The sequence below is a fragment of the Chiloscyllium plagiosum genome, chromosome 29 (genome assembly GCF_004010195.1).
Source record: "Chiloscyllium plagiosum isolate BGI_BamShark_2017 chromosome 29, ASM401019v2, whole genome shotgun sequence".
NCBI classification, from domain to species: domain Eukaryota; kingdom Metazoa; phylum Chordata; class Chondrichthyes; order Orectolobiformes; family Hemiscylliidae; genus Chiloscyllium; species Chiloscyllium plagiosum.
The window spans coordinates 22089832-22108642 of record NC_057738.1 but is presented as its reverse complement, the minus strand read 5'-3'; the positions used below and the strand labels follow the sequence as shown (position 1 = coordinate 22108642).

Sequence of the window (18811 nt, the reverse complement as noted above, 5' to 3'; positions counted from 1 at the left end):
GGGTTTCGCTTCGGCGGGTCGGTGTGGACTTGTTGGGCCGAAGGGCCTGTTTCCACACTGTAATCTAATCTAATCTAATCTAATAATACTCCCTGTCCTTGACACTGCATACATGGTCATATTCCTGCATAGACTGTATTTTCTAATATTGACCACTTTGGCTCTGTCTATCAAATGTTGTCATTTCCAGATTCAACAATTCCAATGCTCCCACGTACCATCTATAATACACAGGCAGGAGGCTGGAAGAACACAGCAAACCAGGCAGCATCAGGAGGTGGAGAAGTCGATGTTTTGGGTGTAACCCTTCATCAGAACTGGGGATGGGTTGTGGGGGGAGCTGCAGATAAAGGGGGTGACGGGGCAGGGTGATAAAGTGGCAATAGGTGAAGACAGGTAGAGGGGAGACCGCACGTAAACTTAGGGAACGGTTCACCGAGCTTTGCAGCCTGGTGTGCAGGGGTTGACCAGACGCCCAGTCACCACCCATTTCAATTCCCCAAACCAGTCCCTTTCCAGCATGACCATCCTTAGCCTCCTACATTGCCAAAACAAACCACAGCGCAAACTGGAAGAACAACGCCTCATCTTTACGCCTGGGCAGCATACAGCCTGGAAGTCTCAACACTGAGTTCTCCAATTTCAAATAACCTCCCTACCCATTTCCCGGCTCCCTTCCAAACCCCTCTCCCTCCCTTCCACTGCTCCCTGCCACCAACCAGATTCATTCCTCCCACTGTTTAACCAGTTCGTACCCTCTATCTGTCTTCACATATCCCCACTTCACCACCCTGCTCCCGCCTCCCCCTTTATATGCAGCTCCCCCCACAACCCATCCCCAGTCCTGACGAAGGGTTACACCTGAAACGTTGACTTCTCCACCTCCTGATGCTGCCTGGCTTGCTGTGTTCTTCCAGCCGCCTGCCTGTGTATTTTGGATTCCAGCATTTGCAGTTCTTTTGTCTCTACCCGTGTTCCACCTGACATAAAACCATATTCTATCCCTCATCAAACTTCATTTTATTATCACCCTTTTCCTTGCTGGAGCACATTGATCATAAGGCTCGAACAACTCAGTTCAACACTCATGTCATCATACTTAAATCTTTCAATGACCTTGTCCTTCTTGTCTCCGTGACTTGATCCAGAACTCTCCATTCTTTTGACTCTGATGTCTCTTGTATTTCCCACATCTCTGCATTCCTTAGCCACCCCTCCAATGTCTACTGCCCAGCTTAGCCCTTTCTTTAACTCCGATGGTCCTGTAGCAGCTGTCTCATTCCTACACTCTGGAATGCCGCCCTTAAATCTCTCCACTTCCATCTTCTTTGAAAACCCTCCTTCAAACCAACTTCTTTGAATAAATGTTTGATCTTCCTCCCACCATCTCCTTCTTTGTTATAACATCCACTTTGTCCCTATCACACCTTCACTTCGTGCCTTGGGATGTTTATTAGTTTGAAAAAAATAACATGTTTTCACACATTTATCGTAGGTTTCAGTGTAGTTTACTCTCAGCTTAATATTGTTTATGGTTTTCCATTGTTAAGACTGATGTTTATAACTGATTTAATACATTTGCTTTGCTTTTATACCCTGTGATAATTCTTACTAATATTTTCCTTAAAGGACCTACCTGGTTATGGTGGTGGATGTGCCTGAAAGTGATAACCCAAATTAATCCATCGCCTGAATTGCAGACGGTCCATCACAATAAATGGTTCCTAATGAGTATTTGAGAATACAACTGTGTGCTAGATAAATGTATATTTTGGGTTGTTTTTTTTAAGGGTGAACTCATTTAAACATTAAAAGAGAGTGTACACCAAGAATTCAGATACAGAGTTATATAGAAACTTTCTTTCATAGGAATGCAAAGTTGGATCAAAACACTTTGAAATTTCTGACATGTAACTCCAGCAGACTTCTGCTCGGTGCACCAAATCATATAATGCACTGTTTGTGGTCAAACTGCCTGAGTTCATTGTAAAATAAAAGTAAAGTATTTGTTGCCATTGTGTCAGATGGATAACTTTATTGACCAGCTATGCAGTACATAGAACAAGCTAAAAATACTCTGAGCATCTGACATAATATTTCTCAATATTTACTTTCTTCATCTGCAGATTATACTTTGATTCGAAGTTGTATATGAAAAATACATTTAATCCAATTAATTTAAAAACATGATTTAAAAATTGGACCTGCAATGGTTTGAAGGAAAATGTTGGGTATTAACTTGTTGATAGATACTGGGAGAAGAGGGGGATCCTTACTGATCCCACAGATCAAAGACCATCTAGTTCAGATTATGAAGGAATAGATTTATAGAGCAGTGCAGATTTGTGAAAATTCCAAACACTGATGCCTATTTTAACATCCTCAAACCAAAAAATTGCAGATGTTGATCCAAATTCAATGGTATCTCTAAAATACTTCCTCATTTCAAATTTAGGATGAGAGTCAGGAGCACGCAATAACCCTTGTGTAAACCTATTCAAGTAAAATCTTGAGTATATAATTCATCATATGTACCACTGCTTGAGAATTGTGGTTCTTGACTGTGTGTTAGCCCAAGAACAGGTAGCAATCTATGCCACATGGAACAATGTTGACATTTGCTGACTGGGTGATAATGGCATCTCTTCAGCATTTCTCTCGAAGTTATGGCAGCTACAGCAGCATCATTACATGATAAATACAGTTTAGGATTTTTAACAAAGAAATAACCTTTAAGTGAGCAAGAAAGTAAATTGAGGATTGTTCAAATATCCGTAAATCTTTTTGGTTCACATGCTCACAATTTAAGAAGGCAGCACCTTTTCCTTCTCCAAGAATCTCGTGGTACTATACATACAATTTTAATTTCAAATAATTAAACATTCTCCCCGAGAAGAATTTTATCTCAAGACTTCAAGCAAAATAATATTCAGGAATGCAATGAAAGTTACTGTTCAAGTTCATTTACACAAAAACAATAGTTGAAAATTTCTCTTCAAAGAGTATGCACCAAAACAGTATTAAATTGTATATGTAAAATAGACAGTTGAAGCATTGGAGTTGCTCAATTGTTTTTGTAAAAGGCACCAGCTAAAAAGAGTGGTTTAATTATTCTTGCACAATGCAGAAACTGCATTGTAAATGAGGTCAGTGGGAATACTAATAGTTTCTGACCCAAAATGTCATTTGCTACCATGTCACAAGTTTGCATTTATGAGCATGTCTGCAGATGATTTCAGTTAGAAGTCAAGGCACCATGAAAATCAATAGATTGGGCAAACTATGTAACTGTGAAACAGGATCAATATCGACTTTGTTACAATGAAGACATTATTTCTCTAGTGGCAACTCAAGCAACAAATTTGAATTATCCTGGTGCGTTGTTTCAATATATTCTACAGTCAGGCACACGCCTTAAGAAACACCAATGCATTTTACAAGGGATTTATGGAACAGATGTTCGACACACTTTTCGGCATTCCTTTCGGGTGTCAAATCGATTCTTGTTTCCTCCACAGCCACCGTACCAGAACCGTCTGCAGTCCTTCTCTTTGTTACTGTAGAACCATTTTATGCTGTAATTGTGACAGTTGCCTTCATCAGGATTCAGTGCACACACATCTGAAAAGAACAGAAAAGGATAATGCTGATGAAACACGAAACACAAACAAATTTGCCACTTCTCAAGAACCTTCAAACATGTTTTTGCATTAAAATGTTTGTTTACCATTAACATCTGCATATACATGGCAGCCAATTATTTTAATCCATCTCAATTATCTGAAAAACTCATAGTATCCCACCAGTGCAGAAAGAGACCATCCTGCCTATTGAGACTGCACCAACCCTCTGAAAGGCTCAGCACCCCCACCCTATCTCTATAACACTGTATATCCCATGGTTAATCCCCCCTAACCTGCAAATCCCTGGCAACTATGGGGCAACTTACCGTGGTCAATTCACCTAACCTGCACATCTTTGTGGCTGTGGGAGGAAACTGGAGCACCCGGAGGAAACACATGCAAACACAGGGAGAACATACAAAATCCACACAGCCGCCCAAGGACAGAATCAAAACTGGGTCCCTGGCGCGGTGAGGCAACAGTGCTAACCACTGAGTCAGTGTGCTATCCATTCTAATTGTACTCGCAGAATTAGTTCATAATGACCTCTTCTTAAATGGGCAGATGGTACTCCTTCAGTGAGTTGGGCACAAGCCAAATTCTTTTCTCATTTAGGCTTCTCACCTTGACCGGACAACCATAGTGAACATTTCATTGAAATGTGTTAGCTTGCCTGACATGTGGGTTTGCTCATTCAAATGCTGGATAAGGAGCATGCTGATTGTTAACCTGTCATATCTTTGAGCTTTTGAAGAAGATTTGTAGCTCAGATTGTGGATCAGGTTGTAAGTTTATTTGCTGAGCTGGTAAATTTGTTCTCAGGCGTTTTGTCATCCGTGAGCCTCCAGAGAAGCGCTGGTGTTCTGTCCCGCTTGCTATTGATCTGTTTTGGTTTCTTGTAGTGGGTGAACCATTTCTGGTTCTGTTTCTGAGAGGTTGGTAAATGAGGTCCAAATCTATGATTTGTTAATGGAGTTCCAGTATGAATGCCAGGCCTCTAGGAATTCCCATGCGTGTCTTTGTTTAGCCTGTCCCAGGATGGATGTATTGTTCCATTTGAACTGGGATACATGAGCACTAACTACCCGTCAAAAGACATAACTATCACTGCATTCACACTGGAACTCCATTAACAAACATATTGATTTGGACCCCATTTACCAACCTCTCAAAAACAGAACCAGAAATGATATCACCCACCACAACAAACCAAGACAGATAAATAGCAAACGGAAAAGAACACCAATGCTTCACCAGAGGCTCACTGATGATGTTACCCAGCATGGTGACGAAACATCTGAGAACAAATCTACCAGCTCAGTGAGCAAACTTACAACCTGATCCACAACTTGAGTGACAAGTCTTCTCCAAAATCTCAAATACCTATGGGCACAATTTGCTCAAATTAGCCCAAAGGTGGGAAACCAATGCCATCTGACTGAGCGCCACGCACCAACAACTGTACTTGCTACACAAATGCCTCAGGAAACAGGTATTACCATGTTGTGTCAAATACAAAGCACCTCTCAACACCCCAGAAGCCAGGAGAACAGCAGAACAGAATGGCCACAGAATGCTATGAGAAATTAGATTAGATTAGATTCTCTACAGTGTGGAAATAAGCCCTTCAGCCGAACCAGTCCACACCGACCCTCCAAAGAGTAACCCACCCAGACCCATTTCCCTCTGACTAATTCACCTAACACTATGGGCAATTTAACATGGCCAATCCACCTGATTTGCACATCTTTGTATTGTGGGTGGAAACCGGAGCACCCGGAGTAAACCGACACAGACACGGGGAGAATGTGCAAACTCCACACAGACAGTCACCCGAGGCTGGAATCAAACCTGGAACCCTGCTGCTGTGAGGCAGCAGTGCTAACCACTGAGCCACTGTGCTGCCCCACAAATGATAAATGATGCCCACAACCGATCCACAAATACACATTCGAAAGTTTGCGTCAAAAAATTCTGCACACAAACACAACTGACCATGAATGGGCAGCTACGCTAGAACAAGCCATCAACACTAAACAACTGGGAGAAAGTGAGGACTGCAGATGCTAGAGATCAGGGTCAAGAGCGTGGTGCTGGAAAAGCACAGCAGGTCAGGCAGCATCTGAGAAGCAGGAGAATCAAAGTTTCGAGCATAAGCTCTCCATCAGGAACCAGGAGCAGAACAAGTCAAAGAAAAGACTAGTTCTGCAATAAAAACTGGCCAACTCACATACAGCAATAACACAGATAATTCAGAGACTTGGATAAAGAACCTGTCTGACCGACCACTCACAGACACTTAAAAAGCCATCCTAGTATGACGGATGAACTTCAACTGCAGGGATGTGGATAAAAAGGACTTCCTAGCTGCACTGGAATTCAGTGATCCACTGAAAGACAATGAACTTATGGAAGACATCCGGCAGACCATCAGACAGACATTAGCACCAACATGAAACAGAAAAAAAAGGGAACACCCTCAACACACTGGAAAGGAAAGCTGTGGAAGGACTCAAAGACAGAAATATTGTAATCCTACCGGCAGATAAAGGGCGCATGACGGTCATCCTGAACAGGACACAATACATTGAAAAAGCATTACTCACAGATACCAAAACATACCAACAGGTGGCGATGGACCTGACTCCACAGCTAGAAAACTGTATTACAACATCCCTGAGGAAACTCCACAAGACAGGTGAAATTAACAAGACAGACCCCCCCAAAAAATGAAACTTGAAGGATCCAACACACCCCTCAGACCCATAAACTCACTTCCCAGCAAACCAACATACAGACTAGCAAAGGAAAAGCAATGCAAACTGAAATACCTAGTAGAAAACTCAACCCACTCCATCCACTCCGCCCAGGAAGTCCTTTACATCATCAAAGACACCAAGGTCGAGGATGACGAGGTCATGGTCTCCTTCAGTGTAATATCCCTATTCATTTCAATAAACATTATCCTGGCCAAAGAAATGCTGGCCTCACTGCTAGATGAACCGAGGACACCAACACCTAACAGCACCAACCCTATCAGCAAGGTCAGCATCCTCAAATTAGCCAACTTGTGCCTCACAACCCACTTCACCTTCAATGACAAGATCTACAATCAAATCAATGGGACAATATCAGGACTCTTATCAGAAGCAATTATGCAGAGGTTAGAATGAACAACCCTTCCCATGATCCAGCCCAAGCTTTGGGTTCACTATGTGGATGACATCTTTGTCATTACGAAATGCAACAAATTAGAAGAAATCCACAAACACATAAACAATATCCTTACCGGTATAAAGTTCACTAAAGAGGAAGAGAACAATAACTGACTCTCCTTCCTAGACATCACAGAAGAATGAAAAGCCAATGGAGAGCTGCAGACCAGCGTCTACAGGAATGCCACGCACACTTACCAGATACTCAACTACAGGAGCAATCATCCCAACACCCACAAATGGAGCTGCATCAGGACATTACTTAAATAAGCCACAACACACTGCAGTACCCAGAAACTACAAGAAGGCAAGGAAAAACACCTGTACAGTGTATTCAGGAACAACAGGTACCCAATAAGCACAGTCTGCAGATTCCTGCATAATAGACCTAACAAGATGACACAATACGCCCAGAGACTCTAGCCACCCTGCCATACATTAAAGACATCTCAGAGATGGTGACCGGACTACTCCAGCCCCTAGGCATCATGGTAGCTCACAAACCTACCACCACACTGAAACAGCTCATGATGAATTAAAAAGACCCCAACAACCAGCAAAATGAACATCAGATACAAATTACCCTGCAAGGACGGCAACAAACATTACATTGGACAAATAGGCAGATAGCTAGCCACCAGGATACATGAGCACCAACTAGCCATCAAAAGACATGACCAACTATCATTAGTATCCATACACACAGACAAAGAGGGACACCAGTTCGACTGGGACAATACATACATCCTGGGACAGGCTAAACAAAGACACGCACGGGAATTCCTGGAGGCCAGGGATTCAAACCAGAATTCCATGAACAAATATATTGATTTGGACCCCATTTACCAACCTCTCAGAAACAGAAACAAAAGTGATATCACCCACCACATCAAACCAAGCCAGATAAATAGCAAATGGGACAGAACACCAACACTTCACCAGAGGCTCACTGATGATGTTACCTAGCATGGTGATGAAATGTCTGAGAACAAATCTACCAGCTCAGCGAGCAAACTTACAACTTGACCTCTCATATCCATAAACAGGAATGCAATGGGCATATATTTAAGAAATGGGCAAGATGTTTAGAGGGAATGTAAGGAAAAGATTTTTTTCATTTAGAATGTGACTTGATTGTGGAACTCCACTGCCTGTAAGAATGGAAGAGGTAGAAACCGCAGAACATTTAAGATGTATTTAAACGTGCACTTTTGATGCCAAGGCATACAGAGCTATGGGCTAACTTTTAGAAAACAGGATTAGAATAGTTAGATGTTTGTTTTTGATGAGCACAAGCTCAATGGGCCGAAGGACCTTTTTCTGTGGTATAGACCTCTATGACCCAATGAGTCTATGACCATGGCCTGGATTTTCTGATGAGGTGACAGTTGTTATGCCAGCTTGCCAGCTTGCACCTTGGAAACCTGTGGGAATCCCCATTGTAGCAGACTTCTGAAGAGTTGCCTTCGCAATTGAATATTCCATTGGACAATTCTCTGGAACACTTCATTTTAATTGGAGAACATGGAGTGTTCCAATGGAATTAAATAGTTACTCAGGAAAGGTTAACTTATTAAAACCATAGTCTATCTCCCGAGCAACTATACAACTGACCCCATACTTAACCCTAAGCACACCTCCTTCTCCAGACCCTGATCTGACATCTCCTTTCTCTCCTGGGAGCAAAATCCTCTACCCAACCTGATAAACCCCTTTCCCCACTCTGAACTCATTTCCCCTTTTTCCCACTGCAGATCAAAACTGTCTCAACCATAGATCTGGACCACCTTCCTCCACTCCCTCTATACTGCACCGGCCTGTCCCCTTCTCTCTTTCCAGACCGGAACAATTTTCCCTGGCCACCAGACATGATCCCACTGGAAGCTGACGCTCAATTTTCCCTATCCCCACCAGACCTGATATCTCCCACCCACACCAACCTATTGTAAACACTGCATCACATATCTGGCCTGCTTTTCGCCTTGGCACCCTATCCACTTGGCATCCTACCCCTTTCCCCTTTTGCGCTGTATTCTACTTGGCACCCTAGTCCCCCATACACTTGACATCAACTGAGCTGACTCCCTACCCATACTCCATGTAGCATCCCACCCACCTACCCTCTGGCACACTAACCTCACACGTACCTTTTGACAGCAGCTACCTGTGATTGCAGATCTATAAATTTCAGAATAGGGCAGGCACCTGCTGTGTAAATGGGCCATGTTTTGTCTCTCCCCCTGACAATTCTGCACTATGAGAAACCTGTCAGAATGGGAATGTGTCTCTGTATTTGTGCAGGACCCCTGATTGGAATCTCCTGCTTGAAATTAGGAACGCTCTCCTTCCATTGAAAACAGACAGGGATAAGGTTCAACCTGAAGTGGCAGTTGCCAGTTAGGCAATCCTGCCCTAGACTTTTCCTATAGCATCCCTTCAACAAATTTGCAAACATTTGCCTGCATAGCATGGTGGCCAATGCTGGATCTCAATGGCTTCCTAAGCTTCCAATGCGGTGGACTGCAAGTGGAAAGTGCCAAGCATAACGGGATAAAGAAATTCCATATCAAATGCAACATATAATTTGCACAAATGATCATGAGAGGTTGCAATTGATTTTCCACTGTTCCATTGCAGCAAGCTGGCTTCTACTTAATTGTGTACTTCAGATCAAAAAAGAAATTTCAGATCAAAACTGACTCAAAAATATAGTAACAGGACTTTTCTTAAGGAAGCCAAACCTCAAGATATTTGCACTTAGGGATATTCAATGTCAAGTGCTTGATTGGTCTGAAATTGCTTTTTCCTTCGCAGTCTTTGGAGTTCTTGGACACTTTATAAGTTCATGCAGAAGCCTTCATTTTCAAAGGAAATAGAATATATAACTGGAAAGATTTTGTTAAAACTAAACAAGGCATTGGGTAGAGTTGAAAAGTGTGATGCTAGAAAAGCGCAGCAGGCCAGGCAGCATCCGAGGAGCAGGAGAATCGACGTTTCAGGAATTCCTGAAGAAGGGCTTTTGCCCAAATTGTCGATTCTCCTGCTCCTCGGATGCTGCCTGGCCTGCTGCGCTTTTCCAGCACTACACCTTTCTACTCTGGTCTCCAGCATCTGCAGTCCTCACTTTCTCCAAGGCACTGGGTAGACCACAGTTGGAATATTGTGAACAGTTTTGGGCCTCTTATTTAGTGAAAGATATACCGATTGCATAAATTAAGAATATTCAAGGTTAATCAGTAAGAAAATCAAGGGTTATGGTGAAAAGGCAGGAAAGTGGAGTTCAGGATAATCAGATCAGCCATTATCTCATTGAATGGCGGAGCAGATGGGCTGAATGGCCTACATCTGTTCCTACATTTTTTGTCATATGGTCTTAATACTTTGATGGTCTCACTCAAAATACTACAACAAAGTCAAAGCTTGGCACAAACCCTTAGGCAAAATGAATACAAACACATTGAGTTCTCTCAACTCCCAGACTGTGATCTACAGTTTATGACATGCCTTAATATGGGTGACCAAGACTACCATCCTACAAGCAACACTCTGAGATACTGAGGGCCCTGATTGTTGAGCACTGTAATTGCATAGTCTAAAATTATATTATTGATCAATGGCAACTAAGTCTCAGTAAATTATGTTCTCATCGTTGAGTCAGAAAGTTACAAGTTGACGTTTCAATACAATACTAGAAGTGTGTTGCAATGTTGGAAGTCTTACCCTTCTGATATCATGTTAAACCAAGTGCCTGTCTGACTTTCTCAGATTGACATAAAAGAAGAAGAGGATAGTTCTCCCCAGTGCTCTTGCTAATATTTAGCTCCTAACCGTAACACCGCAAAAAAAAACAGATTATCTGATCATTATCCCAGAGTTGCTGCAGAGTTTGCTATCAACAGATAGGCTGCATCATTTCCAATCTTGCAATGATGACTGCATTTCAGTAAGTGCTTTGAAATGCTTGGTGGTCGTGACAGGCAATATATAAATGTCTTTTTCTTTTAGTTGGACACAATCAAAATTAAAAAAAAAACTTTTCATGCCATTTGCAGGTATCCAGGAAAGACTAGCAGTATCGTCTGGGAAAATGTCTGGGAGCATACAAAATCTGCTACCATGGGATTTGCTAATAGTGGGAATGTTGTTGCTCAACTGCCTGCTGATGAAGGCAGGATGGAGGACAAATTAAGATATTGAAGTAGTCAATTCAGGGCCATTTACTGCTTCTGTGGACTTCTTGCCCATATTGAGCAGACCACTATTGGGGATACTACCTGGTTAAACTAACAGTCTTCCTGTGAGTGCTAGGAGGATTGTACTCCTTTATGGGTATTGCATGGCCAACATTAATTGACCACCACCACCACCCCTTAACCTCACGCCCAATCTCCCTTCATCCCAGCAGGAATGACCACTTCCATGATTAAGCCACTATCATCAACTACCTCTGAATCCTTGATGCATAGCCACCGTGTCTCCATCATCACTTAACTTCCTTGGAGATGGCCATTCATTATGAGACACCTTCCATATTATAGCTTCAAGAAGGCACATACCCCTCCCCCACTGATTCATGGTATCACTGCTGAAGGCTAGCAGCCCTTGAAAATGGGCTATCATACTTAATTGGAATGATGGCCCAAACTGCCTCCCTATTTGGGTCTTGTCACTGCCCATTGTGGGCTCACCTCCTGGTTTCAGCTCTAGTGGCATAAGTTCTGCTGCCTGCACAAAACTGAAGTCAATAATTCCCTTTACCTACCGGCATTGTCAGTGTAACTCTGAGGTTGCTCGATATCATCTTGAACAACCATCCTGAAAGGAAAAGGACAAGTTTTAACAATGAGAATAGTCTGTTATTACAATCTTAACAATAGAAAGAAGTTATCTACAAAGCATACAGTTCTAAATAATTGGACGGTGTTTTCTCTGCTTCTTTTACTGTCTCCTGAGATTCTGTTCCTCTGCATTTCTTTGCTAGATCTGGAGGGGGGTAGCTGTTGATTCCAGCTGCAAAATAAAGAAGAAGAACTCTTTTAATTGGAGGAAAGTTTCTTGGTTAAAACATCTATTAGGGAGTTTAAAACTGTAAAAATAGCTTGGAGAGACAAAATAACTTTTGGAGAATTAAGATTCAGATTTGCTTCTGGGACACATTTGAGGGAGGCGAGGTGTCAGGTTGGAGAGGCAAGGTGCCTTTGGGGCTGTAATAATTACCATGAATGTGGATAACCTCATTTGAATTGTTCCACTTACGAGAAACATGAAAAAAAACACAATCTCAAAATGGCTTTCAATATAGCCACCAAATTGACTGTCAGGAGAACAATCAAGTTGGGTGTCAAGCTAGGTGTCAAGAGGACTTTCAAATTGCTGTCTAATGGAGCTGTCAAACTTTCAAGGTATTCGAAAACCTAGTCCTTTAAACATTTGATAATTTTTACAGTCTTAAACAATATACTTGCTATTCCACATCTCTGCTGATATATAAACCCGATGGTTATAATCATAGGAGCGACATTGGTTTCACAACCATTCGTTATCACAGTGAGATACCAGTAAATTCACTGCTCAATTGACAACTTCAAGTATTTATAAATTCTTTTAAGTTGTGTTGTGAATTCCAATGCTTGTTTTCAAAAGGGATGAGAAAATTAACTAGCAATTTATTTTAATCACAAATTTTATTTGAAATAGCGAATACATCAATAGATACTTAAGAACTTTGATTAATTTCAACATAGTGTTGATATTAGTGCTCCTACATGCCAACTTACCTATTACAGGGGAACCTCGATATCCAAATACCAATTATCTGAAAATCAGATTATCCGAAAGAGATCTCAAGGTCCCGGTAGAAACATTACATCAAATAAGTGTTTCCAACATTGATCGTGTCTTTTGTTTACAGTGATTAAACAGGCACAGAATCCAAATGACTGACCGTCTGCCCTCTCTCTCTCCCCACACCTTCCCTGGAGTTCAACAGAGGGGTGTACCCTAAACCACCCCCCCCCCTTTCCCCAGATAATCTGACCAACATTGTCCTGTACAAGGCAGAGGTGGAACCTGTCAAAAAATTGCAGTAAAAAGTTGTGTGTGTGGCTGTGTATGTGAGTGCTATTTGGAGACTTAACCCACAAAGGTAACTACAGCAGCAGCAGTCTTATTGTTGGTGTCCAGTCTAGATGCCCCGGAGAGGAGCTACTTTGGAGGGTGGGAGGGGCAGGTTTGGACCGTGTTGGGGGGTGCGGGAGGTGGGGGTTAGGGGCGGGGTTGGACAGGGTTCTGGGGGCAGAAGGAGGGCGGTGCTGGGGGCGGGGTGTCGTGCAATGTGTGTTGCTGCTAGTCTCCTGAACGAGGAGCAGACTTTAAAACTCCGAGCCCCAAAGGAAAGGCTTTAATCGATTTCCGAATAATCGATTATCTAAACGAAATAGTACCCACTCATCTCGTTCGGATAATCGAATTTCCACTGTATAGGCAATCTCAACATAGTGTTGAGGACTATCCATTGCCTATACAATAATAGGTAAGTTGACATGTAAGGTCAAAGGCTGATTGGTTGAGGGCATGTGTTGATGGATGTTGGCATAGGTGTTATGAATGACAATGGGGATTGCAAGAAATGGGTAGGCCTATATAGAAGGTATGAGGGGTCATGGGAAGACTGGAAGTGATTGGATTGCCATCAAGAGTATGATAAACCACGGGTTGTGAGTGGATTGAGAGTTGACACAATTGGCATGTCTGGGACAGTGTGTAAATGGGGTTGAGTGTTAGTGATTGATGACAGCTGGAGTGTTTCATTTACATTTTTCTTCTCATTACGTCCACAATGCGGTGGGGCACTTAGGTCGGCCTCACACCCCGGACCTTCCGGGATTCGGTAATCTCCAACTTTCTGGACTCCATTTTTACCTGTTCCCATCCACCGCCAACCCACCCCACACCAAAAAAATGCAAATTCAAAGTTCTGAGGGACTTTTACTCATGGAGGTGAAAATTTTCCTAATTCTGCAAGCCTGATTTTTGAGTGAAAATTCAGGTGCCAATATTGTTCTGGTAAAGTTGTGTCGCACTCTGACCAGCGCTAAAATATCCTTCCTGATGTGTGGTGCCCAGAACTGCTTGCATTGCTCTTATATGGTTTACAGTTGGAAAGTGTGGCACTGGAAAAGCACAGCAGGTCAGGCAGTATCCGAAAGGCAGGAGAGTCGACATTTTGTGCAAAGGCCCTTCATCAGAATGCCCGAAACGTAGACTCTCCTGCCCTTCGGATGCTGCCTGACCTGCTGTGCATTTCCAGCACCACACTTCTTGACTGTGACTCTCCAGCAACTGCAGTCCTCAGTTTCTTCTGTATGATTTAATCTAGGATTGGGACAAAATAGGGAAATAAAAGGGTTGTAATTGCACTTACTTGGTAGGTTTTTTAGAAAAGCCACTGCAAACTTTTGTGCATATTCGATTTCAGCCTCCAGACCCTTATCCAGATGAACCAAATGCTGATCAAAAGGAAAACTGACAAACTCTTCCAGGACTGTGACATTAGATACATCCCCTACAGCCAGTGCAAACAGTGTGAAACCTTTACATTTTGCTTCTTGTGATATCTCCAGTAATTTGTTCTCATCAATAATTGTTTCCCCTGAAAATATTGTGAAGATAACTTTGTAAGTTTGTGGATTTGTGAGGTTTGAGAAGAAATTCTTCAAGCTCCATGTAATACTGTTGGCAATGCCAGTGGTGCCCTCAAGCTCACTGAATGGTTCTTGGATGTGTCTCTTCTTCAAAGTTTTTGTGGCGTAATCCAGAACTCCAAACTCTAGGTTTAATGGATCTTTCCCATATCGCGGAGTGTAACCTGATGGGTGTTGTACCAGCCCCATCCGGGGATGAAGACCAGAGGCTTTAGATTCTGGAGTGCTCAGAAATGTGTCAATCATTGTGGTCAAGAAAGTCTGAATTATTTCGGACTGTGTTGATTCCATCTGCTGCAAGTCATCAACAATGAAAGTCATGTCCAAGTTCACTGGGAGTGGGACTGGCTGACCACCTCTGATACACAAGTCATTTGGTTCACACTGATCTGCAAAGAAAAACAATTCTTCATTTCATTACTTCTCCTCGATGAAGTCACTTAAACATTACAACTGCTTTAGCTTATTGTGAACAAATGTAACTCCAAATCCCTGGGTGAAGTAGAGTAAAACTCCATGAGGCAGATATCTCAGTGCTGCTTCATTCTGCAGTCAAGCTGGGGACTAAAACTAGATTTAATTTTTTTTTCTTTGTGTTGGTGCAGTATTACAGTAATATTATGGATGCATATTTTTAATTCTGAGATGGCAGCAAAGCAGGAGCCTCCAGCCAGAGCTCATCTGCTCTGTCTGTTCCTTGTTTTAATCATTCTCTTTCTTTATCTCCCTTGTGATTTTTTATCCTCTCTGCCTTTTTCTTCTCTTCCCAGCAGCCTGGAGCAGAGCAGGGACAGCAGCTGGTGGCCCTGAGTGGAGCAGTGATGGTGACCAATGGGCCTGAAGCAAAGGGAGTGACAGCCAGTGGGCTCAGAGTGGAGCAGGGCCAGCAGCAAGTGGGCCCAAAGTGAACCGGGGGCAGCCAGTGGGCCTGCGGCAAAGATGGTGACTGGTTGGGAACTCCTGGAGCCCAGTCAGACAACATTGAAGCCCTTATAGAAAGGCTATAATGTCCATATCTTTAGCTTTAATTATTATTTTCCGAACTTATACAATGTATATCCGGAATGTAGTCTAACTTTGTTCTTTATTTTCTGTGCTTTTTTTTTGCACCTAAGATTGTAGCGAGGTACTTTGTACCTAAGATGGTGCTGTGAGTTGGTCATGATTTGGAGATGCCGGTGTTGGACTGGGGTGTACAAAGTTAAAAATAACACAACACCAGGTTATAGTCCAACAGGTTTAATTGGAAGCACTAGCTTTCGGAGCGTCTCTCTTTCATCAGGTGATAGTGGAGGACTCAATCCTAAAACACAGAATTCATAGCAAAAATTTACAGTGTGATGTAACTGAAATTACACATTGAAAAAATACCTTGATTGTCTGTTGAGTCTTTCATCTGTTTGAATACCATGATAGTTTCACTTCTTTCATGTGTAAATCACAAAACTTTTTTTTTAAAGTTGCATTCTCAGGTTAGCTGTAACAATGGATGATAGCTAGACAATATGTTGCTACGTTCCTATGCTTTTGACTTTGAAGTCATAAAGCAATTTTGCAATGATCATTAGAAAGGTACAGAAAGGTAACTGGCAAAGCTGCACATCCAGAATTTCTGCATTAGGCTTAGGATTTTTAGACCTGAGGAAAGGAGATGTGTGCACGTATCAAGGGAAGTAAACACCAGAAGGTGACCAACCACATGTGGAAATGCATTTCCACAAGTTGATATTGATGTAAAAGAGGGAAGAAATATCATAGAATAAGGAGGAAAAAGAGACCTCCTTCATTGGATTAGGGAAGAAAACAAATGATGTGCAGGGTGAACCAGCTGAGTGAAGGAGGGGTATAAACTCAACATTTATATTGGGGTGCAGGGAATAAGCCCTCACCATTGATCTGCACATTTTTATTTGTAAATATATTCCAGGTTTGTATTCAATTTTTTTCAAACATTTCACAGCACTACTGAATCTACAAGTCGATTTTAAAGTCATACCAAAACACAATGTGCACCAGAGGAACCTGTTTAATATTTCTTCGGAGGCTTGTTGCTGACTTGGCAGTACGATTACTTCAGGTCTGTCTTCACTATTGACCTTGGTAAATAAGTTGAAAGAAATTCAAAATTCAGAAACACAAATCTGCAAACATTAGTAGTTTGGAGCAATATCAATTTTATGTCTTCCATGAGAGAAATAACAGGCAGATGGTAAAGCAGATGGTAAAGTATCACAGATGCCATGATGCATTGATGATACCATAAGCATTATTCTTATAGGCATACTGACAGATGGACAATGAGGTTTAATACAAAGCAGAGCAGAATTTAACAATGGGATTTTACCCCATCATCCAAGAATTCAGCAAAAGATGCATCTTCCATTGCAAACTGTTTACATGCAAACATATGAACATGGAAACAGAGTAGACCACTTGGCCCTTCAATAATGTCATGATTAATCAGATTTTAACCTCAACTCTGCATTCCTGTATATTGCTGACAATCTTTAATACTTTGAGGAGAGGGAAACCTGTGCCAGAGAACTGTTGGCCAATATAATTGACCTCAAGCTCTGTAATCCCACCATACTAGTGAGAGTGGTGGTCATTACTGGCACTACACAGTCTCAATAATCCTCCTCCTGCAAGCAATAAAAGTGCTATGTAACTGTCATGTGGTAGATTGGATGATGCAAAAGCTGTAAGGAAATAGCCTATATGCACAGCATGAGGAGGATAATGTCATTAAAACTGAGAGACAGGCCTCTTTTCAGGGAAAACATGCAGGTGCCAATGAGTGAAAGGTTAACTGACTGTGTGTAGATGTGATACACTGAAGACTGAACAATTTCAAGGATTGATCATGAAGGCTGCTTGTGTGGAAAGGAGTATCAGAGAATGTGTCAGAGCAATAGTTAGCTAGCTCAGGAATTGGAGATGTCTGATCATCAGATGGAGGTTAAGGTGGAATGGATCAGACCTGTTTTGGTCTGATCCTGGGATAAATCCACATAAATCAGTACATTTGTGATTCTAAGAGTTATACAGGTGAGCCTGTGATGTATTACAATTATTGCAGAATTTTGTTGTCTACCTTGTTTCCATAAAGAATAGTTGGCATATTCCTGGGGACTGCCTTGGCTTGTTGACATTCAGAGGCCAACCTAGGCCTAACATCAACTCCCAATTGCGTAACATTGAGAACTGGTCAGTTGCAGTCTTGGCAACATCAGGATGGGCATTTAGTTAGTTCTCTGTCCCATAACCGACCTAAAAATCTACTCGCAGGGACCTGTTAATTCTGTTTTTGTTATATTTTTCACCTTAGGTTGTTGTGTAACAGTTTCAAATGCAGATATTTCTAGGTGGGATTCAACTCATTGATTAACTGTGAAAACGTAGTAAACTAATAGACAAGAACATTCTAAACATAATGTACTTGAATCTTCATATTAGATGAATAAAAATTTACCCTATGGATTGAACATTAGATTTGCAATAGGTAGAGGTAGTGATGATAGATAACAACTACACTTCCTGACAAAATGAATCTGTGATACTTCATAAAGACCATTTTAATTATGATGACACAAAGTCTTGTTGGTAGATAAATCATAGGAAGGGAAAACTTTCATTCCAGGACTTAGGTACACTATTTAGATCAGTCAGTATGGTAAATAAATTTTAATTTGAGAAGATGTAGGGCAGTCACAGAGAAAATGAAGTAAAAATCAAATGTTCAAATGGAGTACAGCCAACTTTATGGAGTAGAAAAGGGATCTGGTCCAGGCGGATTGAAATCAGAGTTTCCTAGATAATACAGTACTTGATCAGTCAGAGGCATTCATGAAGGGAATAGTTTGACTATGAATATATTTTGAGTTCATAATTCTGAAACAAGCGGATTCAGTAAAATAAAAGGAAATACTAAAGTGAATAAAGGATATGATAACAGATTGTCAGGTGACCAAAAGACAACTTAAAGTCATTTATAGGTATGTAAATAGAAAATATTATCATCAGCACTATTATCTGCTACCTTATATGGGTTAGCCCTTCCATTTACAAATAAAAGTCATGAGGATGTGATACGAGGTTAAAACTAATTAATATTGACAACAGAATAAAAGGCATGACAGATAAAGTAATAAAATACTAAGATAGTGCAGTGATGAAACCCCTTGCATCTCAGACACACTTGGGACTATTACACACCTTATCTCAAGACATTAAAAGGTTCTCCCCTGTACAGTCCTCTGAACATTTAAGT

At 41.6% G+C, this 18811-nt stretch overlaps 1 protein-coding gene across 1 annotated transcript in view; it reads right to left on the bottom strand.

Moving 5' to 3' along the window:
* Nucleotides 1-2196: 2196 nt before the first annotated feature.
* Nucleotides 2197-18811, bottom strand: part of LOC122564422 (collagen alpha-3(VI) chain-like) — a 135193-nt gene continuing 118578 nt past the window's right edge. Inside the window, exons 30-34 of the mRNA XM_043719264.1 lie at nt 16538-16637; nt 14262-14930; nt 11740-11848; nt 11601-11653; nt 2197-3621 (exon numbers count right to left, since the gene is read on the bottom strand). Of these exons, the coding sequence (XP_043575199.1) occupies nt 3446-3621; nt 11601-11653; nt 11740-11848; nt 14262-14930; nt 16538-16637 (1107 nt within the window). The 3' untranslated portion in view covers nt 2197-3445. The remainder of the gene's footprint in view (nt 3622-11600; nt 11654-11739; nt 11849-14261; nt 14931-16537; nt 16638-18811) is intronic.